The sequence below is a fragment of the Triturus cristatus genome, chromosome 6 (assembly GCF_964204655.1).
Source record: "Triturus cristatus chromosome 6, aTriCri1.1, whole genome shotgun sequence".
Taxonomy (NCBI): domain Eukaryota; kingdom Metazoa; phylum Chordata; class Amphibia; order Caudata; family Salamandridae; genus Triturus; species Triturus cristatus.
In genome coordinates this window covers 1,089,548,654-1,089,563,019 of record NC_140589.1, presented here as the reverse complement: position 1 = coordinate 1,089,563,019, position 14,366 = coordinate 1,089,548,654, and the positions used below count along the sequence as shown (strand labels likewise).

Below are 14,366 nucleotides of genomic sequence, written 5' to 3'. Positions count from 1 at the left end.
GCCCAAAATTAAACCAGAAGCAATTTGGTTGGGTACCAATTGTTTAGAAGCAGATGTCCCTGTTTTTACATGGCCAGAACTAATGAAAAGTTGATAAGATTGCCAAGTGTCCTTGGTATTCTCAAATCAATATTGCAACTCTCTCTCCATTAACAAAGCTTTCAATGCCTTTTCAGCTGCAGAAGTCCAGTTGAGAAAACAAATATGATAAAGATGTAGGTTTGCTTAGGTTGAAGCCTGATAAAACGTTTGGAGGTAAAGAGTAATCGGTTCATAAAACACCTTATTATGAAAGCTCGCATACAGCGAATTGCTGCTTTGAGCTTGAACAACAAGTTATTTACTTTCAGTAGCACTCTTTCTGGTGGATACTCTGTCTACTTGCAGATTCCTCACCTTGAAAATATTACCGAATCAGACGGGATCCAGAAACTTAAAAGCAATACTTGTGTGCTAGAGGGTGACATTGTGCTGCTTCATGCCAATGTTGTTAGGTAGGTCGCTCCCCCTCCGCACAGCACCGCCTGTGCGTCCTGTTCCTGCCCCAGCTGCCGCTGCTGAGGTAAGTTCTGTGCCCCCGAGATCTGTGCCCGTTTTCTCTTTTGTGACTCCCGTGATCTGTGCCCCTTTTCTCTTTTGTGACCCCGTGATCTGTGCCCCTTTTCTCTTTTGTGACCCCCGTGATCTGTGCCCCTTTTCTCTTTTGTGACCCCTGTGATCTGTGCCTCTTTTCACTTTTGTGACCCCCTGTGATCTGTGCCCCTTTTCTCTTTTAGGACCCCCGTGATCTGTGCCCCTTTTCTCTTTTGTGACCCCCGTGATCTGTGCCCGTTTTCTCTTTTGTGACCCCCGTGATCTGTGCCCATTTTCTCTTTTGTGACCCCCGTGATATTGTGCCCGTTTTCTCTTTTGTGACACCTGTTATCTGTGCCCTTTTTCTCTTTTGTGACACCCGTGATCTGTGCCCATTTTCTCTTTTGTGACCCCCGTGATCTGTGCTCTTTTTCTCTTTTGTGCCCCCGAGATTTTTCCCGCCGCGGCGCCCCCGCCCCCCTGAATGTCCATTCGCTGCCCCTACCTCCCGCCTCCCACCTCCCCATATATGGCGGCAGCTGCGCGGTGAGGTGAGCGACCCTTGACCTGTTAGGTAGGTCGCTCCCCCCTCCGCACAGCACCGCCTGTGCGTCCTGTCCCTGCCCCAGCTGCCGCTGCTGAGGTAAGTTCTGTGCCCCCGAGATCTGTGCCCGTTTTCTCTTTTGTGACCCCCGTGATCTGTGCCCATTTTCTCTTTTGTGACCCCCGTGATCTGTGCCCATTTTCTCTTTTGTGCCCCTGAGATCGCTCCCATTCCCGCCGCTGCGTCCCCGCCGCCCTGACTGTCCTTTCACTGCCCCTACCTCCCACCTCCAGCCTCTCCTCCCTCCCACCTTTCCCATATATGGCACCCGCTGCGCGGCCGTGCGCAGCGGGCACGCCTAAGGCGAGCCCGCCTGCGCCCGTCCGTGCCTGGACCGCGCCCAGCACCAGGACCCCTGGCCCCAGCAAACACCACGACGCCCGCCTCTGCTACGACTCCAGCTCCCTCCACGCACTCAACGCCGGACGATCACGCACCTTCTGCCTGGCCGCCCCGAGGCGCACCCAAGACCCTTCTCCTGCCGGAACTGCAGCTTCACCAGCATCCGGCCCGCCAACCCATCTACCAAAGAACCCAACCACCTCAGATGCATCCTTCTCAACACCCGCTCCGCACACAAACACGCCGTGGAACTCTGGGACCTACTGGACTCCAACACCCTAGACGTCGCCTTCCTGACAGAGACCTGGTTGAACCCCTTCTCGGCAACCGACATCGCCATCCCGGAAGGCTATAAAATTACCCGCAGGGACCGCACCAATGGAGCAGGGGGAGGAATCGCCATCGTCCACAGGAACTCTCTCAAAGTCTCAACCAACACCGACGACACCCTCAGCACCGCCAAACACCTGCACTTCCAGATCCATACCGATCCCAACACCACCCTCAGAGGAACCCTCATCTACAGACCCCCCCGGACCACGAGCACAGTTCAGCGACTCCATCACCGACCTCGTCAGCACACATGCCCTCGCCTCCGCGGACTACATCCTACTCGGGGACCTGAACTTCCACCTCAAGAACACCACCACCAACTCCTCCACCCTGATCGACAACCTCGGACTCCGACAACTCGTCACTACACCCACCCACTCTGCCGGCCACACGCTTGACCCCATCTTCTCCGCAAGCTCCCACGTCTCCTTCAACCACCACCACCGATCACCGCTGCATCCACTTCACCTTCCGGAAACCCACCACGCATCCGACAGATACCACGCTGCTGCTGGAGCAAAGTCTCCGAAGACCAGCTTTCCACCTCCACCTCCCTCGCCCAGAACCCACCCGCAGATCAGACCGACCCCGACACCGCCGTCCGCAACCTCAACAGTGGATCAACGACTGCGCCAACACTCTCTCCCCCCTCAGGAAGCCCTCCAACACTGGCAAAAAAGCCAGCTGGTTCACCGAAAACCTCCAGGCCTCCAAGCGAACCTGCCGAAAACTCGAAAAAACCTGGATCCGTGAACCAACAGCGGAAAGCTACACCGCCCACAAGAATGCCACCCGCAGACACCACCACTTCATCGGATCCGCCAAAAGGACCTCCGTCAAAGACCGCCTAGACAACAACGCACACAACAGCAAAGAGCTCTTCAACACCGTGAAGAAACTCTCCAACCCCAGCTCCAACACCTACGACATCCCACCTTCTTAAGACCTGTGCGACTCGCTGGCCACCTTCTTCCATCGCAAGATCGCAGACATCCATGACAGCTTCAACACCGTCACCACCCCGGCAACCACTGAAACCCCCGCTCCCACGACCACCACCCGCACCAACCGCCTGATCTCCTGGACCAACATAAACGATGACGACACCATCAAAGATCATGAACACCGTCCACTCTGGATCCCCGGTAGACCCCTGCCCACACCACATCTTCAACAAAGCCAGCAGCACCATCGCACCCCCATCTCCGGAAAACCATCAACATCTCCGAGACAGCGACCTTCCCGGAGAGCTGGAAGCATGCAGAGATCAACACCTTACACAAAAACCCAAGGCGGACCCCAAGGACCTCAAGAACTTCCGATCCATCTCCCTGCTCCCGTCCCGGCGAAGATCATCGAAAAGGCCGTCAACAAACAACTGGCCAGCTTCCTTGAGGAGAACAGCATCCTGGACCTGTCCCAGTCCGGGTTCCGCAGCAACCACAGCACCGAAACTGCCCTCATTGCCGCCACCGATGACATCAGGTCCCTGCTAGACAACGGAGAAACCGCGGCCCTCATCCTCCTGGACCGGTCAGCCGCGTTCGACACGGTCTGCCACCGCACACTACGAACACGCCTCTACGATGCCGGAATCCAAGAGAAAGCCCTGGTCTGGACCTCTTCCTTTCTCTCCAGCAGAACACAGAGCGTCCGCCTCCCCCTCCTTCCGCTTCGAAGCCACCGAGATCTGCGGCGTTCCCCAAGGCTCATCTCTCAGCCCAACGTTGTTCAACGTCTACATGGCACCCCTCGCCCACATCGCACAACGCCACGACCTCAACATCATCTCCTACGCCGACGACACCCAGCTGATACTCTCCCTCACCAAGGACCCCCACACCGCCAAAACCAACCTACACGAAGGAATGAAGGCCGTCTCCGACTGGTTGAGGAACAGCCAACTGAAGCTGAACTCGGACAAGACGGAGGTCCTCATCCTCGGATCCACCCCCTCGGCCTGGGACAACTCCTGGTGGCCGACTGCACTAAGAACACACACCCCCAACACCCACCGACCACGCACGCAACCTAGGGGTCATCCTCGACTCTACCCTCTCCATGACGAAGCAGGTCAACGCCGTCTCCTCCTCCTGCTTCAACACCCTCCGCATGCTTCGCAGGATCTTCAAGTGGCTCCCCACCGAAACAAGAAGGACAGTCACCCAGGCCCTCGTCAGCAGTAGACTAGACTACGGAAACGCACTCTACGCAGGAGCCCCGGCAAAACTCCTGAAGCTGCATCAACGCATCCAGAACGCCTCCGCACGCCTGATCCTCGACATCCCTCGCCGCAGCCACATCACACCCCAGCTGAGAGACCTACACTGGCTCCCTGTCAACAAGAGGATAACCTTTAAACTGCTCACCCACGCACACAAGGCACTCCACAACACCGGACCAACGTACCTTAACAGCCGACTCAGCGTCTACGCCCCCACCCGCCAGCTCCGCTACACAGACCGCGCCCTCGCCACCGTTCCCCGTATCCGAAGAGTGACCGCCGGCGGCAGATCATTCTCCCACCTCGCCGCCAAGACACGGAACCCTCTCCCCATCCACCTGTAGCAGTCCCAAGACCTTCTGACCTTCAGAAGACTTCTCAAGACCTGGCTCTTCGAACAGTAGCAGCTCCCCGCGCCTTGAGACCCTCTCAGGTATGTAGTGCGCTTTACAAATGCCATGATTGATTGATTGATTGTTGAGCTCCAGAAGTGAGAAGAGCAAGATAAAAGCGCCACTCATGCGTGTTGACGTCAGTCACTTTTATAGGCTTGGGCGAGCCCTCAGACGCAGAGTCCATTGCCAAATTGGTATGAACAGTGAGTAGATCTCTAGATTGGGACCTTTTCAGATTGAAAAGGAGTCTACTCAACAGAATGGGGTGGTGGGATGGGAGTTAAAAAATCTGCGGTTAGATAGAGTATCCACCAGAAAAGCACTACTGAAGGTAAGTAACTTGTTTTTCGGAGGATACTTCTAAACGCAGATGCCTCACCTTGTGAATAGATACCGTAGCAGTACCTCCCCAGGTGATGGATTGTGGAGTGGCTCAGACTAAAAAGACCTGCAGGACCAAGCAGGCAAAATGCCCATCTCAACCGACCTGACCATTTTCTGGGTGTGGGTTCTGCCAACAGTGTTTCATTACTGAATTCATAGGGAGTGTGAAAACTCCAAGCATCCCACAAAAACGAAGTTCAGTAAATGAGCTAGGTCTATTCTAAATGAGAGTGGCATGTTGTGGCATGTTGTGGCATGTAACTGGTGATGCATTTTAGAGCACACTGTCACAAATACATTACTAGAGCATCCTACAGACAACACTTTCAATTAAATTGACCACTAAATTTGCACAAATGTGCAGTTTTATTGATAAAACTATTCTGCACACAAGGGATAATGTGTGGAAATCGTGTTTCAGGAAATATTTATCATTTGAGCATTACCAGGTAAAGTATCTTGCTTTGTTCTGATCCAATTAAAACCTTTACTTCCATCACACTTCAGAATTACAAAAGAAAGTGCTTCATTTGTGTTTTCTTAACTGCTATTTTAAAATATTTGTACAGTTAATTTACAGGTATTTAAGTTTTGCTGTGTGTTACAAAAAATGTATTTACTACGGCCTTTCCTTAGTTACATCCTGTAGCACAGTAAGATGGTCATAGTTTACTATTCAAAATCCTTTCCGTCCGCAGCCAGAAAAAGAAAAGTAAACATCAATCTCCAGGTTATTCCTTTAGGAGCGGCTAATGGTCCCACTCCCTCGCCAGTGCAGGCGTCAACCACTGACTGACACTGGGAAGGCTACAAGGGACCCTCCGGTGCGAGCACCGGAGGATTCCTTTTTTTAAAAAGAGAGCTGGGGTGACATGAAATCGCTTCAGCATCAGCCTTCGTTACCCCTCCCACCCATCTGTGATTTCGTGACGCACTGACGTCACAGATTCCACAAGGGAGCGGCAGGAAGGAGCAGGTGAGTGCTCTCTTCCACTCCAACGGGAAAACAAAGCTGAAAACAGCCACCCACCTCTCAGGGAGTCCTAGTTCGAAAGGGGAGAGTCTGCCCTATCAAACGAGACCCTCCTGACACGGTTTCCTGATTGTGGCTCATGGGCAAGCAACGATCTACAGTCAGGAAACCACTAGACCACCAAGTATGTTTGTTTGGGGTGGGGAGTTGGCCCTCGGGGTAACAGGCCGACCCTACCTCTGGTGCACAATAAAAAGAATTAAAGGTATTTTCCCTCTGGATGTGCAATTGCAACCCTGTGTGGGTGTTATGTTATAATACTTTATTGAGCGCACAAATATCCGGAGGTGTCTTGGCGCTAGAACTGTGAATAAGCCCAGACAGGGCATCTAGTTCTGAAATAGCCATTTTTTTTGCCCTTTTCTGAAGATGGTAAGTGATCTTGCGCTTCTCAGCTCCCAAGGGAGCATGTTCCATAGTTTAGCAGTACCATATGAGAGGCTACGGCTTCCCCAGTTTAAGGACCGTATCCTCGGAACTTTCATAAGCGCTCGCCTTCTCTAAGAAATCTTGAACCTGAGTTACTCAGCGCCTTATAAGCTAGGCATAGTGATTTGAATTTAACCTGTTGTTCCACCGGAAGCCCATGGAGTCTTCGAATTTCTTTGGCTACTGATTCATGCCTAGGGATACTCAGAAGTCGTCTCGCGGCTGCATTTTGTACTGTCTGTAGCTTTTTTTTTTATATTGCTTCTACATGTTCAAATAGAGCCCATTGCAGTAATCCAAATTTAACTGTATTAGCGTGGTCACAACCGTCCTTCTAGAATCAGTAGGGATGTAGGGTAGAATCTTCTTGAGTTTCTTTATCAGAAAGTGGGAGGCCGACACAATGGCATTGGTCTGGTGTGATAGTGTTAATTTGTTATCAATCAAAACTCCCAAATTTTTTGCCTTCTGTACTGGTATTGGCGGTTCACCCATCTCCGCCGGCCACCAGAGTTTGTCCCATCTGGGTTGCAAGTTTCCAAAGATTACTACCTCGGTCTTCTGAGAATTGAGCTTAAGATAGTGTTTTCCCATCCATCTGTTTATTTCCCTCATACAGTTTTGAAATTGTGGTGTAGGGGAGGCTTGATCTTTATACGCTGTCACCACTATCTGGGTGTCATTGGCATAAGACGTAGGGCTAAAACGGAAGTCTCGAATCAGAGGGGCAAGTTCAGATACGTACGTGTTAAAAAGAGAAGGACTAAGATTAGCCCGGTGGAACTCCACACGGGAGGATGTAGCGATCCGAATTATACTTGTTGAAAGTCACTGTTTGTCTCCTTTCCTTCAGAAAGGAGGAGAGCAGGGCCAGTGCCACTCCCTTGACCCCCAACATTTCCAGCCGCTGCTGCAGAAGATCATGATCCACGGTGTCAAACGCGGCTGACAAATCTAGGAGAACAAGGGCAGCCGTCCCCACTCTATCCATCACAGTCCTGATCTCCTCGGTGGCCTTAATTAATGCCGTTTCAGTACTGTGCTCATGTCTAAAACCGAACTGAGAGTGATCAAGCAAATAATTTCCCTGAATGAAATGGGCTAGCTGTTTGTTTATGATTTTTTCTACTATTTTGGCCGGAAGCGGCAACCGCGCTATCAGGCGGTAGTTGTTTGAATTAGACACATCCAGATTGGGGTTTTTCAACAGAGGAAGTATGGAGGAGTCTTTACATGGAGCCGGGAAAGTACCCGAGATAAACATATTGTTGAAAATTTCTGTGAGCTCAGGGCTCACCTGCTCCGCCATGTCTTTCAATAATGCAGGAGGGCAGGGGTCAAGAGGAGACCCGGATTTAATTTCTCTAAGGTATTTTTCCGCTACGTTAGGAGAAATCTGTGAAAAGCAGTGAAAGCTATTTCCCTTAGGTTCATGGTGTAGAGATGATTTGGTAGGCCTGCAAAGGGGGGGTGGCTTCAAAAGCATCATAAATATCTTTGACTTTGTTTTTAAAAGCTACATCATATCACAAAAAGTTTGATTGCTCTTAATTCATTTGTTTTTAGGTAGAGAAGACAATTTATCTACCACCCCAAACAGTTCTTCTGGCGTGTTTTTGGCTCTCTCTGTTTGGTAAAAAAGTCCTTTTTTTCTGACATCAACAGTTTTTTATATTGAATTAGTGCGGATTTATATATATCTTTATCCTCTATGTCATAATTGACTTTCCAGCATCTTTAGAGTCTGCGGCAATTAAATTTTTCTTGACGCAGGGCGTCAGTTAACCAGGGGGCCAAAGGAGTGTTTCCCGGAGGTTTTACCAATGGGTACCGTGACCTTGAATGCCTCCTTTAGCCAGTCCGTGTATTTGGTGACTGCTAATTCTGGGGGGACGTGTTCTGTCCATATGAGTTTGAAGAGTGACTTTATTCACCTTGTTCCAGGTAGTATAGGTTGATGAATGGGTTTTGGTCATCCCTCCCATCTGGGTTTTTGGGACTGAGAAATCAAACCTGATTAGCGAGTAGTCTGTCCATGTTAACGGGAGAGTCTCTTTTACTGTAAGTCCCTGTGCAGAAGTAAAAATACCATCAAGGGTGTGTCCAGTCTCATGGGTAGGCATTTGCACTGTTTGAGATAGGCCCAGAGCCCCTAAAGTATCTAGCAAGGAGACAGTCTCCTTGTACCCAATCTCCTCTAGGTAGACATTAAAATATCCCAAGATTGTAAACTCATTACTAGCAAGAATAGGTTCCATAAGTGCATCTAGATTATGAGTAAATGTACTTCTGGTGCTTGGTGGACAATAGAGTAATATGCCCCTAAAGGTTTTTCTAGCATTAAGTTCAATTACAAAGTGGAGGGCTTCATAGAAAGGAGTGAGGGCTGGGAAGAGGCTGGCTTCAAACTGCTCCCTATAGATAACGGCCACGCCGCCCCCTCTTTTAGTAGGCCTGTCTACTCTAAACGACAGAAATCCCTTGGGGGACGCTGTTACAAATCCGGGTCCGAGGCTGCATCGGCCCATGTTTCCGTGATGAACAAAACATCTAAATTATGTATAGCTATCATATCTGCTATTTCATACTTCTTTTTAGCTAGGACCTGACATTTAATGAGGCCGCAACACGCTTCAGTCATACCAGAGTGTTTTACTGATTTTATAAATCAGAACGTTTATGGTAGATTGGAACGCCCTTATCTGTTACAGTGGGAGAGGGAAACCACATGAGCAGGCTATCTTATGTGTCAGAAATTCACTCGGACTCAGGATGCAGCAGCTCGTATTGGCTTTATCGAGCTCCAGCAGTTCCTTACCCAGATATCTCCGGGATTCGGGTGTACAAGGACCAGGGTTTCTGGCCCTAGGCCTGGTCCAGATGCAGACCGGCGCAGACGTGCTTTCCTTAGGCGCGCCTTCGGTGCAGCCGCACCATCGTGACTTGAAGTAGTGTAGTTCGGCAGGAAGGCTAGAGCACTAAACGCCGGAAGTGAGGCCCACCTTCTAAGCCTGTCGGAAGTGGGGTCAGTGTCGCAACGCCCTCTGCGCAATCGGCACACCAGCCGTGGCGGAACAGGGAGGGAACATTCCCTAAGGCGAAATTGCAGGTGAGTTCAGCAAGGTCCACAGAAACAAACAAAGTGAAAACAGTTAAAAATATTAAAAGCTCAGTAAAATCTGGGGCGGTATATATAGCGACAGCAACACAACTATAATTTGGACTGTTTAACAAAGCCTCGAAACCCAGCAGGAGCAGGGCTTATATCAGTCTGCTGTGCGGCAGCACCATCGTGCCCTGGAGTAGTGTAGTTCGGAAGGCGGGCCAAGAGTTGACAAAAAAGGCCCTAAATTGCTATGTTGGGAGTTAAGCAATAGGAGTAGCTGTTGTATTTGGGGCCGTGCTGTGGTGCCACCCATGAAAACCTAGTTTGAAAACTAGACATTCAGGGGATACCAGGGCGGACCCCACAAGACTTTCTTGCCCACAGGGGTTGTGGGAATGCCCAGGATGCACCAATCGGGAGCCAGAGAGAGGTGTGGAAAACCTGGGCAAAATAGGACCTGATCAGGAACGTGATCGAAGGGCAAGTTTGTTTACAAGGTTATGGACAAGGTTAGGTGACTTGCAATATCCTTCTCATGTATGCCTGGGGTACTTTATTCCACATAATACGTGGTAAGACCATCACCTTTCCCACAAACCGCTTAAATCTTTGGTGCATAACACTTTCTTATGAAAGAGCGAGCATGTTTGCAAACATGAAGAATACAAATAAAACCTCAAAATTAAACCCATCACAAACCTGATAGATATTTGTGGCAAACAGATATTAGAAACAGTTCAATACATGTCAGTTTAAAAAAAAATAGCTGCTGTAGCTTGGAGTGTGTTGACACATGCAGAAAGTTTCTAGCTTTTCTCGATCTCAGGAGTGCAAAAAATAAACATTCTCCCCGCTAGTCCTTGTAAGCTATTAAAATAGAGCAGAAGAAAGAAAAGCAAATTTGCTGTTTCCGTTGCTTTAAATCGCTGCTTCAATTATGCTCTGTGACCTGATCTGTATTTTACATCAGCTGTTGGCTCTAGCAGCAGGCATTGTGAGATGAGAACTCGACTATAATAGCTTATAATAGTCATATTCTGACTTATTTTCTTTATAATTGGTGACTGGGAGAGTTACAAATTGCCGATAATAAAGGAATCAGACCGCCATTTATCCTGGGATTACAGAATCCCATGTATTATAAATAATTCAGGTGTTTAATGTAATATACAAGATGTGAATACTAGAATTGTCATAAAAATGTATGATATTCTGGAAGTCAACTAACGCACCCCCAATATCAGACGTGACTAAAACCATAGACAAACGTGCAAAAATGGAGGAACTAATATACAAGGCCAGGGAATGCCCATATAAATTCCAAAAGATAAGAGGGTGGTGAAGTTGATTTGCATTAACAAAGTGTACTGCAACAGATCTCTGCTGTATTCATTAGTTGGAAATCATTCTTTAGTGAGCTGTGCTACACGCTGTTTTTCATTAAATGAAATAAAATAAGGCTTAAAAGAAACGTCATAATATGCAGTACCTGTGTAATCAATAACGGTTGAGGAGAAGTGTGATTGTTTTCTCATATGCATCTTCTTTCCTCTTTCTACTGCCCTTTTATCTTCATCAAAGCAGTCGATCTTCATCCAGAGAGCGACGCTGAAACCTTCAGACATATGTGGCCAACAATGTTGTCCCACTAAGGGCAGGTGAATTGGAGCGACATGCCATGATGATACCGGATGACGGAAAACACTTTCACTGCTTCCATCTTTCTTATTCTGTGAAAGTTTTGTTCTTTTTAAAAAAAACATGGATTTTTTTCCTAAAGAATTGGTTGTCTTTTGTCCAGAAACACTGCCAACACTAGGGTTTTGCTGCAGGGGGAAGGTGAAGTAGTGTGTTGGGCTCATGTTGTCGTTTGTCTCAACTATCTTCAAAATCCCTTTCAGCAGCAATTCCTAATTCAAAAGAAAAGAAAAAAAATTGTTAAACACATATGTTACTGAACAAACAGTAACCATGGAGCTAAAGAGTACACAGTTGTGGCATGCATGTGCATCAGTAACACAAAATAATACTCAAGCCTAACACAAACGTTACTGATTTAAATTAAGAAAATTATGAGCCTGGTCATTATGATAAATAACCAATGTATCATTTTGGTTTTCCTGCCCGGAGGCAAACATTACATATAAAGTCCTTACCTATGTCGGCCACCAGTTTCCTTTTCTTGCTCATTCCACTAGAAAATACTCTGAGGTATCCAATTACCTCAAACACCTTTAATACATTTGGAACAGTCACTAGAGCGCCAATATGGCGACACTACTACACTGGTTCAAAACTAGGGCCTGGGCAGGATGTGACAAGAGTGAGAAACATATAAAGCGTGAGCATACATCATGAGACATCCTGGCACTAGAAATGAGAAGAGAACAACCTGCTAGGATTGCTAACAAAACATATCAGCCATAAAAGCCCTATGGAAACATTTATGGTTAATCATCAGCCAGACAGCAATGGGCAAACCATTTCAAAGCTGTAAGGTCAGTAGCAAAGGAACAAGTTACTTCCCTTGGGTAATGCCTTTTCTGGTGGACACACTATCTAACCGCAGATTCCCCACCTTTAGAATATCACCAGGCAACAGACTGGATCCAAAAGCTTTCATATTAGTGCTCCCACACACCGCTAGGTGAAGCACTACAACTTCATGTTGACTTAATTCCACTCCGAAGGTAATGGAACAGAGCTACCTATAGCCACCACTGTGCACCAATGTCAGTTTCTTTCTTGACCCCTCCTGTGTACTCGGACACAAAACACTAACAACTAGAGGTTCCAGTGAGCTGATCTTTAATTTGAGACCTTTTTAAATAGTAAAGGGGAGGCCACGCAACAAAAAAAGGGTGGTGGGAGGTGCAGTGAGGAATGTGCCATTGGAGATGGAGTGTCCACCAGAAAGAGAGCAACCGAAGATAAGTAACTTGTTCTGATGGATCCTTCTAACGACAGAGTCCTCACTTTTAGAATAGATACTAAAGAAGTACCATCCGCAAAAGGTGGCGGGTCTGTGGAATGGACTCAGAATAAATACCCTGCAGGAGCGAGCAGGCAAAATTCCATTCCTATCAAACCTGGCTGTCAAGGCAGTATTGATTCCTGCATGTTGCGGCCTGGCACATGTCTAGTACAGGCACTCCGCTTGCCAATGCAGTGCCCTAGTGAACTGAGCTATTAGTCCTACTAAAGGCTGTTTCTTGGTCATTGCATTGCAGCTTAATGCAGAGGCCTCTAAACCATGACAAACCTTTTTCTGCACCTCCTCACTTTTCTTTGCCCCCCAAGAACACCACAAAAAGCTAATATTCCACTCAATGGTCATTGGCACGATCAGTGTAAACGCTTCAGGCTCTTTTAGGGTTCAGCCAATGGAGTCTCTCCTCCTACTTCGAGGGGTGTGGCGAAGCAAGGAATGTTGCGGGGGGAATGGATTGCCCAGCATGAAATGGGCACTTTTAACAAAAAGGCGACCCTGATCCTCTACACCAGTTTGTCTGGAAAAAAGGTGGTGTATGGTGGCTGCAGTGAGAGAGACTGGAACTCACTCACAGGACAGTGTGTGATAGTATACTGAGCAAAAAAAAAAGTACAATCCAGAGCGGTGTGTGTGGCATATTCATTGGCATGCTCCCGGGCTGGGAAGGACGCTACAGCTGGTGACGAGGAGGCAATCTGTGCCACGAAGAAACGAGACGGCTCTCCCTGAGAGTTGGCAACATGACAGCAAACTGCTAATGCGTGCCACGTACACCCAATCGATGAAAAGTAGGTTGAAGTTGGTGTGTTTGGAATCGAAGCCCCGCTCCAGCCCTTGAAAGTCCCCACGGGGAGTGCATTTGAAAAGCCCACCAGAATCCGTTAGGAAGGCTGAAATATTAAACACTGCATTTTGCCATAACACAGAGCCAGTATTCATGTAAAGCAAATGCTTGAAGGCAGTGATAACCAGGTGCAAAAGTGCAAACATACTTACCAGCAAGAGTGTGGGAAGTGCCACACGACCTTGAATCAGGTTAGGACGACCAGGCCCGGTTGAGCCGCCGGTGCATGCACAGCGGCAAGTGGGATCCAGTGCACTGAAAGGCCTTCGTGAAAATGAACATTTTCAATGGCTGCAGTAAGGGAGTTCGAAGTACGGTGCAGCTGCATTCCTGTAACCACCACCACCACCATTCGACATGGCGAAGAAGCAGAATATTGGCACCAGGTGGAAAGCATGGATAGAGACGTTCAACGATTTCATAGATGCACTGGAAGAAGCAGTCGATAGGAATGAAATTAAGTACTTAAAGAACCTTGCTGGTGATGGAGTGAAAGATGTGATGAAGGAAATATTACGAGCTGATGCAGTATCATTTCGCCAAATTAAGGAAGCGTTAAAAGCCAAGTTCAAACCGATGCCGAATGTCGACTATGAAAGATACATTTTCAATGAAGCACAACCGCAAGCTGGTGAAACAATGGATCCATTTGTTGCAAGATTTGATGTGCTTATCAAAAAGTGCAAGTTTAGTGAATTTAATAATGAAGAAACAATAAGTCTCTGAAGTCATCGATGGCTGTCTTTCAGACTTGGTCGGAAGACTTATGCTGAGAGAGACGCTCAGCTTACAGAAAGTACGAATGGCTGCAAGGGCAGAGGAACGAGAGATCGACAAGCCGCCCATATGGAAGCTGGAATAGCGAAAAATGAATCCGCGTTGGTCATGAAAAGGGAGCATAAACACAAGGTAGATGTACGCAAGTGGACGCCTCCAAAGAAGAAAAAGCTGTGTTTCCAAAGTGGGTTTTCATTTCCCCATGAAGGCAAATATCCAGGCATAGGACCAACGTGCAAAAGTTAAGGTAAAGAAAACCACTTCATAATGATTTGCAAAGCGAAATAGAAACTAACCATGTCACAGCGAGAAGAGAAAATGGTGCCAGAA

General features: G+C 48.0%; 1 protein-coding gene across 3 annotated transcripts in view; it reads right to left on the bottom strand.

Moving 5' to 3' along the window:
* Nucleotides 1-14,366, bottom strand: part of LYST (lysosomal trafficking regulator) — a 3,752,809-nt gene that overhangs the window by 2,947,541 nt on the left and 790,902 nt on the right. For all 3 annotated transcript variants that reach the window (XM_085611970.1, XM_085611971.1, XM_085611972.1), the window contains one exon: nucleotides 10,913-11,333. In XM_085611970.1, the coding sequence (XP_085468096.1) occupies nucleotides 10,913-11,333 (421 nt within the window). The remainder of the gene's footprint in view (nucleotides 1-10,912; nucleotides 11,334-14,366) is intronic.